At 45.5% G+C, this 22326-nt stretch overlaps 1 protein-coding gene across 5 annotated transcripts in view; it reads left to right on the top strand.

The window, feature by feature from the left end:
• LOC110536137 (T-box transcription factor TBX5) overlaps window positions 1–7361 on the top strand; it is a 28808-nt gene extending 21447 nt beyond the window's left edge. For 4 of the 5 annotated variants that reach the window (XM_036935992.1, XM_036935990.1, XM_036935991.1 and 1 more), the window contains 2 exons: window positions 1682–1908; window positions 5677–7361. In XM_036935992.1, coding sequence (XP_036791887.1) covers window positions 1682–1908; window positions 5677–6248 — 799 coding nt within the window. In that variant the 3' untranslated portion in view covers window positions 6249–7361. The remainder of the gene's footprint in view (window positions 1–1681; window positions 1909–5676) is intronic. The other variant, XM_036935993.1, reaches the window with a different exon arrangement.
• The last annotated feature ends 14965 nt before the right edge of the window (window positions 7362–22326 follow it).

Genomic DNA, 22326 nt, shown 5'->3' with positions numbered 1-22326 from the left:
CGACAATCTCTGCCTTAGTATAGCATGATCAACTGTCTCAAAAGCCTTAGAGAGATCAATAAAAAGTGAGACACAGTGCTGTTTTTTGTCAATGGCTTCAGTGATATCATTTAAAACCTTCATTGCTGCTGTAATTGTGCTATGCTTCTTCCTGAAGCCCGATTGGTACATTGATAAAATAGAGTTAGTAAATAAAAACTCTTTTAGTTGTTCACTTACAAGGGTTTCAAGTATTTTCACCAGGGGTGACAGCTTTGAGATTGGCCTATAATTATTTAAAAGAGTTGGATCTCCCCCTTTTAAAGGTGGTAGGACAAATGCTGATTTCCAGATCTTTGGAATTTCATTACATTCCAGGGTTAGATTGAACAGAGATGTAAGTGGTTCAGCTATGAAATCAGCTGCCAGATTTAAAAATCAGGGATCCAAAATATCAGGACCTGCAGGCTTTCTCTGATCTAAGGATTTCAGGGCTTTATGTACCACCTGCACTGAGAATGGCAAAAAGCTAAAAGTTTGACCAGCTCTCACTGGTTCATCCACACAGGGTTGTACAGAGACAGGGGACACTGAATCAACACAGCCTACCAGATGATACAAAGTGCTCATTGAAACAATTCAGCATTTCAGTTTTGTCATATATAGCAACAGAGTCCTTCAAAACACATGACGGTAATTCATTAAAATTACTGTTACCAGACATAGACTTAATAGCCTTCCAAAACTTTCTAGGGTCATTCAGGATATCAGTGGTAACAGACATAAAATATTCAGACTTGGCCTTCCTGAGAAGAAAAGAACACTTGTTTTGTAACTGCCTAAAAATAAGCCAATCAGCATCAGAACATGATTTCCTTGCTTTAGTCCAGGCTAGATTACGGTCGTGAATTAGTACAAGACAGCTCAGAATAAAACCATGGATTATCCCGCCCTTTAACCCTGAACCTGCAGAATGGGGCATGTTTGTTTACTATTAGGGAAAAACCATCATGAAAGAATTTCAAGGCAGTTTCCACATCAGGGATAAGCTCAATCTGCTCCAGTCAAAATAAAACAAATCATGAACGAATTTCAAGGCAGTTTCCACATCAGGGATAAGCTCAATCTGCTCCAGTCAAAATAAAACAAATCATGAACAAATTTCAAGGCAGTTTCCACATCAGGGATAAGATCAATCTGCTCCATTCAAAATAAAACAAATCATGAAAGAAAGCCTGCTCATTAAAACACTTCAAATTTCTCTTACGAATAAAACGTGGGTTTGTCTTTGGAACCTTAGTATTTCTAACAGCAACAACATCACAATGGTCACTTAAATCATTACAAAAAACACCAACTGCAGAATATTTATGTGGAACATAATAGAAAAAGAATGAAACTGGGAGGGAGAGTGAACAAATAAAGAAATACTGTGGTTTGATTCTGAAGGGGTAGACACAAGTATGGAAATATACAGTACATTTAAGAACTACATTCTTGTGTAATGTCTTGGCAAGCAGCTTAGACAATATTTTCACCCTAATTAGACGGTTTGGCATAAAATATACTCATATATCTGCAGTGACTGGAGACCTGTCTAATTACTGTGCTTGGTCTCTCTCTCTCTCTCTCTCTCTCTCTCTCTCTCTCTCTCTCTCTCTCTCTCTCTCTCTCTCTCTCTCTCTCTCTCTCTCTCTTTCAGTAAGGAGTATCCGGTGGTTCCTCGTAGCTCAGTGCGTCAGAGGGTGTGTCCTAGTGTGAGTCCGTTTGGGGGGGAAGCGAGGGGTTTGGGTTCACACCCCTATTCCTGTGAGAATGGGGTGAGCAGCACCACCCAGGATCTCCTCACCCTCCCTCCAGCCCCCTACACCCTCCCCCAACCAGACCCACACAAACACATGCAGGTGTACCACTGCAACAAGAGGAAAGGTACGCAACGCTGCATTTGTCTGCTTACTGTCACCCTAGAACAGGGGTGTCAAACATCCGGCCCACGGGTGGTTTGAGTATTTATTTTATTTTTTTCCAATATACTTTCAAATGTCTAAAACCAAATCAAAACTGTGTAGAAATGATAATGTTTCCTGACCAGATCGCTAATAATCCAGCCAGATCACCCTTTATACAAGTCAGTATTCAACGTCCATCCATGTCTGAGGACGTCGGGAGATGATGTGGAAGCCGGCCACTAGGGGCAACAGTGAGCGCTGTTACCTTCAAGTAGGTTTGGTTTTCTAGGTTGTTGTGGATGGGGATAGCGAATGGGCGTAAGCATCTGTAAATTCAAATCCAGCAATACAAAGTTGTTTTGAATATTTTAGATTTAAATGTATCCCAAACCTTAACCCTTACCTCAACCATTTGGAGTTAACTTCTTATGGCTGCAGGGGCAGTATTGAGTAGCTTGGATGAAAGGTGCACAGAGGTGCCCATATTCAACGGCCTGCTCCTCAGTCATAGTTGCTAATATTTGCATATTATTATTAGTATTGGATAGAAAACACTGAAGTTTCTAAAACTGTTTTAATTATGTCTGTGAGTATAACAGAACTCACATAGCAGGCAAAAACCTGAGAAATTCCATTTCCTGTTTTTTTTCTGGGGGTGGCAGATTTTCAACCAAGCTCTCATTGAAATTACAGCGAGATGTGGATGAGTTTTCACTTCCTACTCCTTCCACTAGATATCAACAGTCAATAGAACTTTGTCTGATGACTCTAATGTGAAGGGGGGTCGAATGAGACAGGAAATAGTCACCACTGCCACGAGTTGACCATGCTTTCACTATGCACATTCACAGTGGAAGGACGTGCGTTCCACCGGTCATCTGAAGTCATTCTAATTCTCCTGGTTGGAATGTTATTCAAGATATATGTAAACAACATTCTAAAGATTGATTCAGTACATCGTTTGACATGTTTCTACTGACTGTTACGGAACTTTTGGTCATTTCGTCACGTTATAGTGGACGCACGTTGTGACTTTGGAATTGTTTACCAAACGCGCTAACCAAAGTAGCTAATTGGACATAAATAACGGACATTTTCGAACAAATCAAGCATTTATTGTGGACCTGGGATTCCTAGGACTGCATTCTGACGAAGTTCATCAAAGGTAATGAAACATTTATCGTGTCTTATCTGGTTTCTGTTGACTCCAACATGGTTGCTAATTTGGCTAATGTTCTGAGCTCCGTCTCAGATTATTGCATATGTTGCTAACTTTTAAAAAAATCTGACACAGCGGTTGCATTAAGGAGAGGTATATCTATAATTCCATGTGTATAACTTGTTTTATCATCTACATTTATGATGAGTATTTCTGTTGAAATTATGTGGCTATGCAAAATCACTTGATGTTTTTGGAACTAGTGAATCTAATTCGCCAATGTAAACTCAGATTTTTTGATAGAAATATGAACTTTATCAAACAAAACATGCATGTATTGTGTAACATGAAGTCCTATGAGTGTTATCTGATGGCGATAATTCAAGGTTAGGGATTCATTTTATCTCTATTTCCGTTTTTTGTGAATGCTATATTTTGCTGGAAAAGGGCTGTGCTTATTGTGGTTTGGTGGAGACCTAACATAATCGTTTATAGTGCTTTTGCTGAAAAGCATATTTGAAATCGGACACTTTGGTGGGATTAACAACAAGAATAGCTTTAAAATGGTATGAGACACATGTATGTTTTAGGAATTGTAATTATGAGATTTCTGTGGTTTGAATTTGGCGCCCTCTACTTTCACTGGTAGTTGTCATATCGATCCCGGTAGTGAGATTGCAGCCATAACAAGTTTTAATGCCTAAACTCCACCCTAACCCTAAAAATCCAGAGTTAATGCCTAAACTCCACCCTAACCCTAAAAATTCAGAGTTAATGCCTAAACTCCACCCTAACCCTAAGAATTCAGAGTTAATGTCTAAACTCCACCCTAACCCTAAGAATTCAGAGTTAATGCCAAAACTCCACCCTAACCCTAAGAATTCAGAGTTAATGCCAAAACTCCACCTTAACCCTAAAAATTCAGAGTTAATGCCTAAACTCCACCCTAACCCTAAAAAATCAGAGTTAATGCCTAAACTTAACTTTAAACACTTTGAAATTTGACTTTGTAACAAACTCAAAAAAATGGAATGACAAACATCGATGAATGTCTCATTCTGATGTGAGACTGAGAACTTGTTGAATAACAACCTAAATGAAAGCAAGACAGATCAGGGAGCATCAAAAATTCCAATAGCGATGGATAGAGGAAAATGTTTAGCACATTTTGACGACAAGGAAATATAACCCATTTTCATTGCGGACCTCCAGACCTTGAAGATGGAATGCGGCCCCCATGGTAAAATGAGTTTGACACCCCTGCTCTAGACACTGGATTAGTTTTTTATGCCTCTTTGAGTCTGGCATGTTTGGTTTCTACGACTGTCGTTGCTAGTGGAAGACCACCCAGCTAGCACATAGCATTCTGAAACCCTTATGTTTCTTAGAGCATAACGGGAGCTTGGTTGTCCTGTGGTTGTTTTGCATATAACCTTCCCACAACGTTCTAGGAGTGGTGCAGGACAGTTGCTTAACTTTGAAGGATCTTGACAAAATAACTTTATTTTCTTGGTATTTCATTACTTTAACAGAACATTTCCTAAAGGTTCAAGCATGGTTACATTTTTGGTAATGTTCTAGGAACATTCTCCAACTGCTTTTGCATTGGGATTGGTCTCAAATAGTTCCGAGAACGTTAAGAGACAACGTTCTCCTTTGGGAATTTCAATACTTCAGCATTATTTTTACTACAGGTTTCTTCATGGTTCTAGTTAAAATCATGTTCTCAGAACATTAAGAAAACGTTCCATAAATACATTAGTAATGTTCAAAGAACTGTCCAAGAATGTTATTGAAAAACATTTACATTCCGTCTCAGCATCGTGTTAAGTGTGTTCATGTGTGTGGTCACGCCCACTTATTGGCCACACCTGATCTTAATGAGTGCTTGTTTCCTTTGAAATAGGATCTGTTTGAATGGGCTAAATTGAACAGCTTTGTATGAGTTAAAAAACCATGGCATGCTTGCTACATCCTGGTGGTGCAGTGGACTAATTCCATGGTTAGAGAACAGGAGGTCATAGGTTTGAACCTCACTGATGCCGTGCCACAATAAAAAAAGAAATGTGTTTGCCAAAGCAAATTCATCTCCATGTGTACTGTCTGTGCTTTGAGTTCAAAACCATTAATGCAAGCTATCATTGCTATTGAAACATTCAGTGAATGTTTCCAGGAAGTTATTCAAAAACCTCTAAATAACCTATCATTTCTGTTCTCAGAATGTTAATAAAACCTCCCAGGAAAATTTTTGGGGAACCACAGTAAAACACTCTCAAAACCTTCCTGCAACCTAAAAATGTACTTTCCCAGAGCAGCAGAAAATGTCACTTCCATTCTCAGAACGTTTAAAACAACATTACATTTTGTCTGTCAGGAAACTTTATGGCTTCGATACCAGAACCAACGGGGAACCAAGAATGTACGTTCCCACAACTTCCAAGGAACCAAATGTGCTTGCTGGGCAGTTCCTTTCATAGTGTATTCCACAATCTTACACCTCATTCTCCCTCTATCTCTCTCTCTCTCTTTCTCTCTCTCTCTCTCTCTCTCTCTCTCTCTCTCTCTCTCTCTCTTTCTCTCTCTCTACAGCAGATGATACCTGTCCTTCAACAGAGCATCACCAGTTCAGGAAGTCCTACAACAACAGTTCTCCCAGCGATGTTGAGTCTTACTATCACCCATCTGCTTACCCTCCTCCTCATCCTCTTCCTCCCGCTGTCCATCCCCATCCCCCTGGTCTCTCTGACTCCCTCTACAGGTCAGAGGCGGGGCAGCGGCAGGCGTGTATGTTTGCTGGATCTGAGCCCAGACTGGATGACCTCAGCTGTACATCCTGGTCCTACAGCTGCCCTTTGACTCCTGCTATGACCCTCATGACCCCTACTGACCCCTACATGACCTTCCCCCACCAGCCCTACTCCTCCAGTCCCCGGGGCTCTCAGCTGAGCTCAGTAGCCCACCAATGCTCTCCTCCTCTGGAGGACTCTCTCTCCCAGTGCCCCTACCAGACCCAGAACTCCAGACCACCCCAGACACCCCAACACACCAGCCCACCCCTCAGAGAGTACCACTGCTACCCCACCTCCCTGTCTCCTACCCAATACCACACCCTACACACACAGACCAGGGGAGGGGTCCCAGAGTGGAGCGAGCCCACCTGATTGAACCACAGGTGTAGGGGAAAGACAGACTGGTGGCTGGGGGTTCTATTTATGTGAGGTGTTTATGTGAGGTATGTCGTTTGATGTGTGAAGAGATTTAATTTGCCAATTGTGTCTTTCCCTGTGCTGTGGATTGAGCCTTGGATCATCTTTGTGTTACATTTAATACCACCCCCCTCTGTCTGGGACCACTCTGGAAGGAACTGATGTTAGCGGAACCAGGTGGATAAGCACTCTAACTGGAGGGACAGGAAGGAAGATGACACCATCAACTAGAACGTTCCGAACTTCATCCCTGAGACTGTTTCTAATAATGCACTATGTTACCTGTCTGTCCCTTGAAGAAGTGTGACAGTGTCTCTGTGGACGTGGTTTCCAGTTGGTTTGTGTGTGTGTGTGTGTGTGTGTGTGTGTGTGTGTGTGTGTGTGTGTGTGTGTGTGTGTGTGTGTGTGTGTGTCAGCTCAGCTCAGGGCTGCTGTGAGTTAATGTCGGCTGAGAGGCCGGCTGAGTGGCCACAGGCAGAGCAGAAGAGAGATAAACAGTTAGTTTAGACCAGGCTGCAGGGAGTAAGACGTGACACACACAGACAAACACACACACACACACACACACACAGGGACATGCACAGATCTTTGGTGGGGCAGGTTCTCAAAGTGAAATAACCCCCCCAAAATAATAATATATATAACTTAAATCCATTCATTGTTTTCTACTGCTCTTGTAGCCAAATTCTAATGTATTCATGTTTTTTTTTACATAGGCCTTAATTCTCTGCAATAACACTCATTCATCACACATTGTAGGGCATTAAAGCTAGAACCACAAATGACAGGGAGTTAAAATAACCACTACTGGGGTGGGCTATATCAGCTGATCATCTAGAATGTAGGTAATGAATCAGCTAGTTAGCATGGTTATGCTGTCAAAACAAGCTAACTAGTGTTTATCTGATTTAAATTTGTTCTGCTACTGACAAACAGTCAAATTGCGGGGGCCTCCCGGGTGGCGCAGTGGTTAAGGGCCACCAGAGACTCTGGGTTCGCGCCCAGGCTCTGTCGTAACCGACCGCGACCGGGAGGTCCGTGGGGCAACGCACAATTGGCCTAGCGTCGTCCGGGTTAGGGAGGGCTTGGCCAGTAGGGGGTTGGGTTGTGTATCGGAGGACGCATGACTTTCAACCTTCGTCTCTCCCGAGCCCGTACGGGAGTTGTAGTGATGAGACAAGATAGTAGCTACTAACAATTGGATACCATGAAATTGGGGAGAAAAAGGGCTAAAATTAAAAAAATCTAAATATATTTTAAACTGTCAAACTGCCGATGTCCCCTTCCATGTCCCTGACCGTGAAACAACACATGCTAGCAACTCCAAAGTAACCCACTACTGGCAATATTCATTTAAAATTCCCCGCACTGACGCACTCGCAGTGGCAAAAGGGCAGCGGAGGGGACTTATCTCATCATTGAAGAGTTCATGAGAAATGATCTAATTTGACAGACAATGTGTTGCATTGGAAGTTAGAAGAGACGACACTAATCAAAAGGGCACTTTTTTCAAAGGAGGGCAAAGGGCAGGTGCTCCAACACCCCTAGGGCTCTGTCTGTGCACCACAGGAGGTTGGTGGCACCTTAATTGGGGAGGACTGGCTCGTGGTAATGGCTGGAGTGGAATAAGTGGAATAGTAACAATTACATAAAATAAATGATTTCCATGTGTTTGATGCCATTCCATCTTCTCCGTTCCAGCCATTATTATGAGCCGTCATTCCCACAGCAGCCTCCTGTGCTGCGCACGTGCCTGCATACACACACACACCGTTTTGTTTGGAGGCAGCCGCAGGGCAGAAGACCTGTACACAATCCAATTGCATTTTTGATATTCACACATTTCATCATCATGTTGCGGTCACAGCTGCCATGTCCTTTACTCCCGAACTGGCTAAACAACACTCCGTTACCCCGAACTGGCTAAACAACACTCCATTACCCCGAACTGGCTAAACAACACTCCGTTACCCCGAACTGGCTAAACAACACTCCGTTACCCCGAACTGGCTAAACAACACTCCGCTACCCCGAACTGGCTAAACAACACTCCGTTACCCCGAACTGGCTAAACAACACTCCGTTACCCCGAACTGGCTAAACAACACTCCGTTACCCCGAACTGGCTAAACAACACTCCGTTACCCCGAACTGGCTAAACAACACTCTGTTACCCCGAACTGGCTAAACAACACTCCGTTACCCCAAACTGGCTAAACAACACTCCGTTACCCCGAACTGGCTAAACAACACTCCGTTACCCCGAACTGGCTAAACAACACTCCGTTACCCCGAACTGGCTAAACAACACTCCGTTACCCCGAACTGGCTAAACAACACTCCGTTACCCCGAACTGACCAATCAAACCTTGGTTGTGCATCATTCCTCTTATTGTGTAAGTTGCTCAATTAGCCCATGTCAGCAATTTTTTTTTAGATTGGTAAGTTAGTCTATCTAGATATCTAAACTTGTAGTAATCATGGCCGAATTACCGACCGAACATGAAGGGCACGTGCACAGGGACCTTGACCCCCAGGGAGTCCTCTTTGTGAGTCACTCTCACTAAGATTTCATATTATCATGGCATAAGTCATGGAAAAATATGTAGAATTTCAGTAAATGTGCTTTAAAACGGCATACAAAATTTCTCTCTACCCCCATGGCAACGTGTAGAATAGCAGGAAATTTGAGGTAAACTGCACAATTCTCTCTCAGCACCATGACAAAACGAATAAAATTGCATTATTTCGTTTCTTATAATATTGCAACATTTCTCTCCATCCCATGGCAATAAAATGTGTAGAATTGCAGGAAAAGAACTTTAAAACATAAAAAGGTTCTCTCTGCCTTCAAGAGGGGGGCCACTACAATGTTTTGCCAATGAGATAAACAAAAACATGCTGCATATGCATATCAGTGGGTGATGGCCGGGTGATTTGCACTAACAGGAATAGTTACTATTGATTCACAGAGGATCAGTGGGTAGCCTCTGTACAGTACATGCTGGGGGGAGAGTCATTCCTGTGTGTGTGTGTGTGTGTGTGTGTGTGTGTGTGTGTGTGTGTGTGTGTGTGTGTGTGTGTGTGTGTGTGTGTGTGTGTGTGTGTGTGTGGGAGTGTGTAAGAGTTGAGAAATAAGTGATCAAAAGTGTTTTTGCTTTATTGTATTGTAATTTTTGATAGTATTTATTGGTATAGAGATTTTGTCTGGTTTTGTTGTAAGTTAGTGAAATGACACATAGTTGGTTGAATTGTTCAAGTTGTTTGTTTCTCATTGAAGGTTTGTTTTTGTGCTTTTTCTATCTCCTGTCATTTCCTTATGGAGACAATGTTTAACATGGCTGGAATAAATGGCTTTATAAATACATTTGAAGAGAATTTGGAAGAACTTTGTTGTCTTGTTTATGTTCCTTCTGAAGAGACATGCAGCATATACTTCAACATACTGTAGAAGACTGTCCTTACTCAACTCTACATGGAGTACACTCTTAGAAAAAAAGACTGTCCTTACTCAACTCTACATGGAGTACACTCTTAGAAAAAAAGACTGTCCTTACTCAACTCTACATGGAGTACACTCTTAGAAAAAAAGACTGTCCTTACTCAACTCTACATGGAGTACACTCTTAGAAAAAAGACTGTCCTTACTCAACTCTACATGGAGTACACTCTTAGAAAAAAAGACTGTCCTTACTCAACTCTACATGGAGTACACTCTTAGAAAAAAAGACTGTCCTTACTCAACTCTACATGGAGTACACTCTTAGAAAAAAGACTGTCCTTACTCAACTCTACATGGAGTACACTCTTAGAAAAAAAGACTGTCCTTACTCAACTCTACATGGAGTACACTCTTAGAAAAAAAGACTGTCCTTACTCAACTCTACATGGAGTACACTCTTAGAAAAAAAGACTGTCCTTACTCAACTCTACATGGAGTACACTCTTAGAAAAAAAGACTGTCCTTACTCAACTCTACATGGAGTACACTCTTAGAAAAAAAGACTGTCCTTACTCAACTCTACATGGAGTACACTCTTAGAAAAAAAGACTGTCCTTACTCAACTCTACATGGAGTACACTCTTAGAAAAAAAGACTGTCCTTACTCAACTCTACATGGAGTACACTCTTAGAAAAAAAGACTGTCCTTACTCAACTCTACATGGAGTACACTCTTAGAAAAAAAGGCTGTCCTTACTCAACTCTACATGGAGTACACTCTTAGAAAAAAAGACTGTCCTTACTCAACTCTACATGGAGTACACTCTTAGAAAAAAAGACTGTCCTTACTCAACTCTACATGGAGTACACTCTTAGAAAAAAAGACTGTCCTTACTCAACTCTACATGGAGTACACTCTTAGAAAAAAAGGCTGTCCTTACTCAACTCTACATGGAGTACACTCTTAGAAAAAAAGACTGTCCTTACTCAACTCTACATGGAGTACACTCTTAGAAAAAAGACTGTCCTTACTCAACTCTACATGGAGTACACTCTTAGAAAAAAAGACTGTCCTTACTCAACTCTACATGGAGTACACTCTTAGAAAAAAAGGCTGTCCTTACTCAACTCTACATGGAGTACACTCTTAGAAAAAAAGACTGTCCTTACTCAACTCTACATGGAGTACACTCTTAGAAAAAAAGACTGTCCTTACTCAACTCTACATGGAGTACAGTCTTAGAAAAAAAGACTGTCCTTACTCATCTTTACATGGAGTACAGTCTTAGAAAAAAAGACTGTCCTTACTCAACTCTACATGGAGTACACTCTTAGAAAAAAAGACTGTCCTTACTCAACTCTACATGGAGTACACTCTTAGAAAAAAAGACTGTCCTTACTCAACTCTACATGGAGTACACTCTTAGAAAAAAGACTGTCCTTACTCAACTCTACATGGAGTACACTCTTAGAAAAAAAGGTGCTATATAGAACCTAAAAGGGTTCTTTGGCTGTTCCCATAGGACAACCCTTTGAAGAACCATTTTTGGTTCCAGGTAGAACCCTTTTGTGTTCCGTTTGGCTGGGGACAGCCAAATAAACCTTTTGGAAGTGTGCTGCTGGCCATGGACCACAGCGGATGAGAACACACACGTATACACATGAACATGCACACTAAGGCTGAGTAGTGGGTTACTCCTACAGTGCAGGTTAAAGAACACCTATGAGGTGACCTGAGCTGTCAGTGTTGATAAAGGAGGTTAAGTTAAACAGAGTAGTCTAGTTCTGGGGTTCGAGTGCAGCTGTGTGTGTGTGTGTGTGTGTGTGTGTGTGTGTGTGTGTGTGTGTGTGTGTGTGTGTGTGTGTGTGTGTGTGTGTGTGTGTGTGTGTGTGTGTGTGTGTGTGTGTGACAGGTTGTTTGGCCTCTCGCGTCTCCTCCAGCTGGACCCACTCACACAGATGACCTACTGCCCAGAGAATAATGGGGTTGGCTGTGCTGGAGTGTAGTGGGCATCTCCATGATGACTGTTGGTGGTCACCTATCTCACTCTCCCTCTCTCTTCCCTCTGTAGTGTTTCTCGTTAAGGTGTCATGTTTCTGCTCCTCAGTGGGGTTAAGGACTCCTCACACCTGCTCACAGCTCAGGGAAGAGAAGAGCCCGTTACAACACACACACAGACACTCAGACAGACACAGTGCTTTGTAGAGAAATGTGTGTGTGTGCGTGCAAGTGTGTGTGTGTGTGTGTGTGTGTGTGTGTGTGTGTGTGTGTGTGTGTGTGTGTGTGTGTGTGTGTGTGTCAGCTTGACTTTCCCCAGCTTTCTCTCCAAGGCTTTGCCACAGACAAAATGTAAACACACTCTTACTCTCTACATCTCTGTCCCTCTTTCTCCCTCGCTCTCTTTTTCTCTCTCTGTATCGCTCTCTCTCTCTCTGTGTCTGGGGTCGGGGGTTAAGCAGACAGCGCCTTTGAGGGTCTGTTTTTCCTTAACCCCTTCTCTCCTGTGTTAGAGAGCACTGCAAGGAGGAGAGGAGAGAGGGAGAGGCCCCTGATCCATCTGTCACACAAACAAAGTGAAGATAAATCACACACTCCTAGAGGAATGTTCAGTTACACTTCTGTAATACTATAACAGGGTTCTCCAGACAGAGAAATTACACAATCAGGTTATGAATAAGAAATGTCTCTCTGTAACTGTTGAGACTATCAAACAGCGGATATTGTGTGTGTGTGTGTGTGTGTGTGTGTGTGTGTGTGTGTGTGTGTGTGTGTGTGTGTGTGTGTGTGTGTGTGTGTGTGTGTGTGTGTGTGTGTGTGTGTGTGTGTGTGTGTGTGTGTGTGTGCGTGCGTGCGTGTGTGTGTGTGTACATTGCAAAAGCTGAGTGTTCAGTCTGGAAACTGTCTTAAAAACACTGGTCTAGCTGGGAGATGGATGAACCATATGATCAAAGAGCCTAAGTGGTGCTTATCGTTATCTCTGCCTCCCTACCCTCTCCTTCCTTCACTCCCGCTCTTTCTTCCCCTCTCCCTCTTCCATCCCTCTCTGTCTTCCCTTCTCTCCCTCCTCCATCCCTCTCTGTCTACCCTCTCTCCCTCCTCCATCCCTCTCTGTCTATCCTCTCTCCCTCCTCCATCCCTCTCTGTCTACCCTCTCTCCCTCCTCCATCACTCTCTGTCTTCCCTTCTCTCCATCCTCCATCCCTCTCTGTCTACCCTCTCTCCCTCCTCCATCCCTCTCTGCCTACCCTCTCTCCCTCCTCCATCCCTCTCTGTCTTCCCTCTCTCACTCTCCCTCCTCCATCCATCTCTGTCTACCCTCCCTCCCTCTCTCCCTCCTGCATCCCTCTGTCTTCCCTCTCCCTCCCTCCCTCCCTCCTCCATCCCTCTCTGTCTACCCTCTCCCCCTCCTCCATCCCTCTCTGTCTACCCTCTCTCCCTCCTCCATCCCTCTCTGTCTACCCTCCCTCCCTCGTCCATCCCTCTCTGTCTACCCTCTCTCCCTCCTCCATCCCTCTCTGTCTTCCCTCTCTCCCTCTCCCTCCTCCATCCATCTCTGTCTACCCTCCCTCCCTCTCTCCCTCCTCCATCCCGATCTGTCTTCCCTCTCCCTCCCTCCCTCCCTCCTCCATCCCTCTCTGTCTACCCTCTCCCCCTCCTCCATCCCTCTCTGTCTACCCTCTCTCCCTCCTCCATCCCTCTCTGTCTACCCTCCCTCCCTCCTCCATCCCTCTCTGTCTACCCTCCCTCCTTCCTCCATCCCTCTCTGTCTTCCCTCTCCCCCCTCTCTCCCTCCTCCATCCCTCTCTGTCTACCCTCCCTCCCTCCCCCATCCCTCTCTGTCTTCCCTCTCCCTCCCTCTCTCCCTCCTCCACCCCTCTCTGTCTACCCTCCCTCCCTCCCCCATCCCTCTCTGTCTTCCCTCTCCCCCCTCTCTCACTCCTCCATCCCTCTTTGTCTACCCTCCCTCCGTCCTCCATCCCTCTCTGTCTACCCTCCCTCCCTCCTCCATCCCTCTCTGTCTTCCCTTCCCTCCCTCCTCCATCCATCTCTGTCTTCCCTCTCCCTCCCTCTCTCCCTCCTCCATCCCTCTCTGTCTTCCCTTCTCTCCCTCCTCCATCCCCCTCTGTCTTCCCTCTCCCTCCCTCTCTCCCTCCTCCATCCCTCTCTGGCTACCCTCTCTCCCTCCTCCATCCCTCTCTGGCTACCCTCTTTCCCTCCTCCATCCCTCTCTGTCTACCCTCCCTCCCTCCTCCATCCCTCTCTGTCTACCCTCTCTCCCTCCTCCATCCCTCTCTGTCTACCCTCTCTCCCTCCTCCATCCCTCTCTGTCTTCCCTTCTCTCCCTCCTCTATCCCTCTCTGTCTTCCCTCTCCCTCCCTCTCTCCCTCTCTGTCTTCCCTCTCCCTCCCTCTCTCCCTCCTCCATCCCTCTCTGTCTTCCCTTCCCTCCCTCCTCCATCAATCTCTGTCTTCCCTCTCCCTCCCTCTCTCCCTCCTCCATCCCTCTCTGTCTTCCCTTCCATCCCTCCTCCATTCATCTCTGTCTTCCCTCTCCCTCCCTTTCTCCCTCCTCCATCCCTCTCTGTCTTCCCTTCTCTCCCTCCTCCATCCCTCTCTGTCTTCCCTCTCCCTCCCTCTTTCCCTCCTCCATCCCTCTCTGTCTTCCCTTCCCTCTCTCCTCCATCCATCTCTGTCTTCCCTCTCCCTCCATTCATCTATGTCTTCCCTCTCCCTCCCTTCTCTCCCTCCTCCATCCATCTCTGTCTTCCCTCTCCCTCCCTCTCTCCCTCCTCCATCCCTCTCTGTCTTCCCTTCTCTCCCTCCTCCATCCCTCTCTTTCTTCCCTCTCCCTCCCTTCTCTCCCTCCTCCATCCCTCTCTGTCTTCCCTCTCCCTCCTCCATTCCTCTCTCTCTTCCCTTTTCTCCCTCCTCCATCCCTCTCTGTCTACCCACTCTCCCTCCTCCATTCCTCTCTGTCTACCCTCCCTCCCTCCTCCATCCCTCTCTGTCTACCCTCCCTCTTTCCTCCATCCCTCTCCCCCCTCTCTCCCTCCTCCATCCCTCTCTGTCTACCCTCCCTCCCTCCCCCATCCCTCTCTGTCTTTGCTCTCCCTCCCTCTCTCCCTCCTCCATCCCTCTCTGTATACCCTCCCTCCCTCCCCCATCCCTCTCTGTCTACCCTCCCTCCTTCCTCCATCCATCTCTGTCTTCCCTCTCCCCCTCTCTCACTCCTCCATCCCTCTCTGTCTACCCTCTCTCCCTCCTCCATCCCTCTCTGTCTACCCTCCCTCCCTCCTCCATCCCTCTCTGTCTACCCTCCCTCCCTCCTCCATCCCTCTCTGTCTTACCTTCTCTCCCTCCTCCATCCCTCTTTGTCTTCCCTTCCCTCCCTCCCTCTCTCCCTCCTCCATCCCTCTCTGTCTTCACTTCCCTCCCTCCTCCATCCATCTCTGTCTTCCCTCTCCCTCCTCCATCCCTCTCTGTCTTCCCTTCCCTCCCTCCTCCATCCATCTCTGTCTACCCTCCCTCCCTCCACCATCCTTCTCTGTCTTCCCTTCTCTCCCTCTCTCCCTCCTCCATCCCTCTCTGTCTTCCCTTCTCTCCCTCCTCCATCCCCCTCTGTCTTCCCTCTCCCTCTCTCTCTCCCTCCTCCATCCCTCTCTGGCTACCCTCTCTCCCTCCTCCATCGCTCTCTGGCTACCCTCTCTCTGTCCTCCATCCCTCTCTGTCTACCCTCCCTCCCTCCTCCATCCCTCTCTGTCTACCTTCTCTCCCTCCTCCATCCCTCTCTGTCTTCCCTTCTCTCCCTCATCTATCCCTCTCTGTCTTCCCTCTCCCTCCCTCTCTCCCTCCTCCATCCCTCTCTGTCTTCCCTTCCCTCCCGCCTCCATCAATCTCTGTCTTCCCTCTCCCTCCTCCATCCCTCTCTGTCTTCCCTCTCCCTCCCTCTCTCCCTCCTCCATCCCTCTCTGTCTTCCCTTCACCTCTCTCCTCCATCCATCTCTGTCTTCCCTCTCCCTCCATTCATCTATGTCTTCCCTCTCCCTCCCTTCTCTCCCTCCTCCATCCATCTCTGTCTTCCCTCTCCCTCCCTTCTCTCCATCCTCCATCCATCTCTGTCTTCCCTCTCCCTCCCTTCTCTCCCTCCTCCATCCATCTCTGTCTTCCCTCTCCCTCCCTCTCTCCCTCCTCCATCCCTCTCTGTCTTCCCTTCTCTCCCTCCTCCATCCCTCTCTGTCTTCCCTCTCCCTCCTCCATCCCTCTCTGTCTTCCCTTCTCTCCCTCCTCCATCCTTCTCTGTCTTCCCGCTCCCTCCCTTCTCTCCCTCCTCCATCCCTCTCTGTCTTCCCTCTCCCTCCCTTCTCTCTCTCCTCCATCCCTCTCTGTCTTCCCTCTCCCTCCCTCCCTTCTGAAATAGATCTTAACATGGACACAAGGCTGTCAGGGAAAAGAGAGGGCAAAGAGCACAGGGGTGGGTGTACGTACGAGCAGTTGGCATTGTACGAGCAGGCGTATGTGTTGTAGTTGTACTGTAGTTGTACTGTTAGCCTGTACTGAGGCAGGTGGACTGAAACGGGAAAACAAGATTTAATTTTAAGGCAAAAAAAAGCTGTTCAGGCTGATATTTTGAAATGACTCAAATCCTATAAATTCCTGTTTTCAGAACACGCACACGTTCAATCATAGAAATAGAACCCATTTCTATGAATCTGATCTTGTCACTGTTTCCACACTCAGCCTTCCCAGAACAAATGAGAAAACAAGTCTGATTTGAGCATTAAGGGCTGCAGTCACATGCAGAGTGAACAACGCTTTAGCTCCATTACAGGATGCTGATACACATTACAGGATGCTGATACACATTATAGGATGCTGATACACATTACAGGATGCTGATACACATTACAGGATGTTGATGTACATTACAGGATGCTGATACACATTACAGGATGTTGATACACATTACAGGATGCTGATACACATTACAGGATGCTGATACACATTACAGGATGCTGATACACATTACAGGATGCTGATACACATTATAGGATGCTGATATACATTACAGGATGCTGACACACATTATAGGATGCTGATACACATTACAGGATGCTGATACACATTACAGGATGCTGATACACATTACAGGATGCTGATACACATTATAGGATGCTGATACACATTACAGGATGCTGATACACATTATAGGATGCTGATACACATTACAGGATGCTGATACACATTATAGGATGCTGATACACATTACAGGATGCTGATACTTATCTGTGTGAGTTTTGTGAGCAGGAACCCGCACACACAAAAAACAGTGGGGGTAAGATCTGGGCAATTGGGCAAGGGATTGATAAATACAGATCATAATTTCCCTGAATTCATCATTAGTCTTCCTCATCACTCACATGAAAACAAACACACACACACACACACACACACACACACACACACACACTGGTGAGCAGGTCAGTGGACTGCAGCACAAAGACAATGGGAGGGAATGTAGGTCACTCTACCAGCAGACAGGTCATAGAGGTCAGACTAACCTGATTGGAGGATCTGGAAAGGCTGTCGTCCTACCTCAACACTGGTCTAGTGCTGTATATAGTCCATACAGTCAGCAGTATAGATCCCTGTATGCGTTAAACGACCCTAATCCTGCAGGTTCAGAGAGGGTCAGAGGCTGTTCAAGTGGGGGACAGAGATCCTCCCTGACCTCCCTGTCTGTCTGCAGCATGGACCTCCGTGAGGGGGCCCAGTAACCAGACTGACTGTCTCCAGAATGTAGCTCAGTGAGGAGGCTTGGTGACCAGCCTGAATGTCTCCAGTGTGGAGCTCTGTGAGGAGGCCCCCTGCTGCACAAAAAGACAAACCACCTAATGGAGTCATGCCCTGTTCACCAGTCCAGAAACTCAAACAAACTATTACCAGACCCAAGAAACCCACCCTCCCCTCTCATACACACAGGACCAAATGCACAGACAAACACAGAGACAGACACATACACACACACGCACACACACACAAATGAGGCGCACACACACATGAAAAGGGAGTAGAGACGTACCCCCCAGTGAGTCGTTAAAGGTTTGGGGGTCGACGTGGAGCCAGTGTCCAGTCTCATTACAGACAGGAGAGTTGAGAGGCACGCTAATCCACCCACCCCCTTCCACCAATACACACACACACACACACACACACACACACACACACACACACACACACACACACACACACACACACACACACACACACACGCACGCCCCCTTCACCACCTGCAGAGTTACAGCTGAGCTAGCTGTAGTGAAGTGACATACATTTGGTATATTTAAAAGACGTGGTTGTAGTAAGAATTAGCAACTCCTTGTTCACAAAGCTCAGGATTTCTACATTTTTACAAAGTGGTGGTGTGGAAAGCATTTTGTTCTACTGAAATCTGTTGAAATTGCAAAGACGTTTAGACCAAAACTGCTATTATCAAAAAACATCTGTGAGGTCGACTTTATATCATTTTATGTTTTAAAGTCTCATGTCAAGCAAGGTTCAAGTTTAAAAGCAACGTCAGATGAGACTTTAACATCCAGGCCTCAGGCCCTCCTTCAGCAGCCAGGCAGCAAATGCAGCCAGAAGGCTCCTCCCCCAGTGTTCCTCCAGTGTTCCCTGGAGGTTTGTTGTTACCCGTGTTGCACGATGTTGGCAAACAGTCCAACAAGACCCCTGCAGAGACACTAACATACAACACAAACATCAATAAACAAATAAATGCATACACACACCTCTACACACATCCATACACACACACACCCTCCCCTTTTTGTTGGCCATGGAGTGAATTGTTTTCCAACTACTACCACACTACCTCCCCAAACACACACACAGTTCAGGCATCACTCAAATATGGTCTCTCATCACTAATCGATGAGCCCAAAGAGCATCATTACCATAAACACAGACTTCCTATCAGGAAGGTTCGCCCTCAGTGGGGGAGGGGGGGGGGGGGGGGGAGTGAGAGACAGAAGCATATTTTTTGTTCCAACATTTTCCGTTAGTTTCTGCAGATTTAAATGTTGTGTTTGTGCAGCCATCACACTAGCTGGGGTTGAGATGTGTGATGTGTGTCCCTGAAAGCTGAAGTGTGTGTATGGATGGAGGTTGATGTGTATGTGTGCTGGTATCTGCCACTCCTCTCCCAGGGGACAGCAGGAGACCCAGGGATGGATGGAACAGGAAACAATCACAGATATTTTACCTTTATTTAACTAGGCAAGTCAGTTAAGTCAGTTAAGAACAAATTCTTATTTTCAATGACAGCCTAGGAACAGTGGGGGAGGTTGAAAAGATTTGGCATGGGCCCTCAAATCCTCAAAATGTTCTACAGCTGCACCATTGAGAGCATCTTGACCAGCTGCATCACTGCGTGGTAGGGCAACTGCACTGACTTTGATTACATGGCACTATAGAGGGTGATGTAGACAGCCTTATACACCACTGGGGCCAAGTTTCCTGCCATTCAGGACCTCTATATAAGGCGGTGTGAAAGGAAGGCCCAGATAGTTGTTAAAATACTCCAGTCAAACAAGCCATAGACCCAAGCCATAGTTCTCTCTGCTTCCGCACGGCAAGTGGTACCGGAGCATCAAGTCCGACACCAACAGGCTCCTGAACAGCTTCTAACGGAGGGAATGGAATGGCATCAAACAGGAGTGCATGCTTAGTCCCCTCCTGTACTCCCTGTTCACCTATGACTGCGTGGCCAAGCATGACTCCAACACCTTAATATAGTTTGCTAATGACACATTAGTGGTAGGCCTGATCACCGACAATGATGAGACAGCCTATAGGGAGGAGGTCATAGACCTGGCAGTATGGTGCCAGGACAACAACCTCTCCCTCAATGTGAGCAAGACAAAGGAGATGATCGTGGACTACAGGAAAAGGATGGCCGAACACGCCCCCATTCATATCGACGTGGCTGTAGTGGAGCGGGTCGAGAGTTTCAAGTTCCTTGGTGTCCACATCACCAACAAACTATCACGGTCCAAACACATCACGAAAGTTGTGAAGAGGGCACGACAAAAACTTTCCCCCCTCAAGAGACTGAAAAGATTTGGCATGAGTACCCAGATCGTCAACAAGTTATACAGCTGCACCATCGAGAGCATCCTGACAAATTGCATCACCGCCTGGTATGGCAACTGTTCGGCATCCGACCAAAAGGCGTTACAGAGGGTAGTGTGTAAAGCCCAGTACATCACCAAGGCCAAGCTTCCTGCCATCCAGAACCTACAGTTGAAGTCGGAAGTTTACATACACCTGAGCCAAATACATTTAAAGTCAGTTTTTCACAATTCCTGACGTTTAATCCTAGTTAACATTCCCTGTCAGTTAGGATCACCACTTTATTTTAAGAATGTGAAATGTCAGAATAATAGTAGAGAGAATTATTTATTTCAGCTTTTATTTCTTTCATCACATTCCCAGTGGCTCAGACGTTTACATACACTCAATTAGTATTAGGTAGCATTGTCTATAACTTGGGTCAAACGTTTCAGGTAGCCTTCCACAAGCTTCCCACAATAAATTGGGTGAATTTTGGCCCATTCCTCTTGACAAAGCTGCTGTAAATGAGTCAGGTTTGTAGGCCTCCTTGCTCGCACATGCTTTTTCAGTTCTGCCGACAAATGTTATATGGGATTGAGGTCAGGGCTTTGTGATGGCCACTCCAATACCTTGAATTTGTTGTCCTTAAACCATTTTGCCACAACTTTGGAAGTCTGCTTGGGGTCATTGTCCATTTGGAAGACCCATTTGTGACCAAGCTTTAACTTCCCGACTGACTGATGTCTTGAGATGTTGCTTCAATATATCCACATAATTTTCAATTCCTCATGATGCCATCTATTTTGTGAAGTGCACCAGTCACTCTTGCAGCAAGGCACCCCCACAACATGATGCTGCCACCCCCATGCTTCACTGTTGGGATGGTGTTCTTCGGCTTGCAAGCCTCCCCCATTTTCCTCCTAACATAATGATGGTCATTATGGCCAAACAGTTCTATTTTTGTTTCATCAGACCAGAGGACATTTCTCGAAAAAGTACAATCTTTGTCCCCATGTTGGAATCCGTAGTCTGGCTTTTTATGGTGGTTTTGGAGGAGTGGCTTCTTCCTTGCTGAGCGGTCTTTAAGGTTATGTCGATATAGGACTCGTTTTACTGTGGATATAGATACTTTTGTACCTGTTTCCTCCAGTATCTTCACAAGGTCTTTTGCTGTTGTTCTGGGATTGATTTGCACTTTTCGCACCAAAGTACATTCATCTCTAGGAGACAGAGTGCGTCTCCTTCCTGAGCGGTATGACGACTGAGTGGTCCCATGGTGTTTCTGCTTGCGTACGTTTGGACATTGCTCCTAAGGATGAACCAGACTTGTGGAGGTCTACAATTTATTTTCTGAGGTCTTGGCTGATTTATTTTGATGTTCCCATGATGTCAAGCAAAGAGAAACTGAGTGTGAAGGTAGGCCTTGAAATACATTCACAGTTACACCTCCAATTGACTCAAACGATGTCAATTAGCCTATCAGAAGCTTCTAAAGCCATGACATTTTCCAAGCTGTTTAAAGGCACAGTCAACTTGGTGTATGTAAACTTCTGACCCACTGGAATTGTGATACAGTGAATTATAAGTGAAATAATCTGTCTGTAAACAATTGTTGGGAAAAATTACTTGTGTCATGCACAAAGTAGATGTCCTAACCGACTTGCCAAAACTACAGTGAAAAACGAGTTTTAATGACTCCAACCTACGTGTATGTAAACTTCCGACTTCAACTGCATATACTAGGAAGGCCCAAAACAATTGTCAAAGACTCCAGCCACCCCAGTCATAGACTGTTCTCTCTGTTACCGCACGGCAAGCGGTACCAGAGCGCCAAGTCTAGGTCCAAAAGGCTCCTTAACAGCTTCTACCCCCAAGCCAAAATACTGCTGAATAATTAATCAAATGTCCATCTGGACTATATTCATTGACCCCTCTTTGTTTTTACACCGCTGCTACTCACTGTTTATTATCAGTGCATAATCACTTTACCCCTACCTATATGTACAAATTACCTCAACTAACCTGTAACCCCTCACATTGACTTGGTACTGGTACCACCGGTACCCCCTCATTATTTTAATTTAATTGAGTTACTTTTTTATTTTATTATTTGTTTTTATTGTTTTTTACTTTTTTTAAAAATTAAATATATTCTTAACTCAATTTTCTTATAACTGCATTGTTGGTTAAGGGCTTGTGAGTAAGCATTTCACGGTAATACCTGTTGTATTCGGCGCATTTGACAAATAAAATATGATTTGACTTGATGAATTTGCTATCACAAAAGGGGTCCCCCGCACGCACACACACACACACACACACACACACACACACACACACACACACACACACACACACACACACACACACACACACACACACACACACACACAGGCACAGACACAGACACACAAACACATACACACACAGTAGTGGAGCTTCTATGTCAGTAGTTTGCCACTGGGGGCGACAGAGGCT

This window comes from Oncorhynchus mykiss, chromosome 11 (assembly GCF_013265735.2).
Source record: "Oncorhynchus mykiss isolate Arlee chromosome 11, USDA_OmykA_1.1, whole genome shotgun sequence".
NCBI classification, from domain to species: Eukaryota; Metazoa; Chordata; class Actinopteri; order Salmoniformes; family Salmonidae; genus Oncorhynchus; species Oncorhynchus mykiss.
This window is presented reverse-complemented; position numbering and strand designations above follow the sequence as displayed.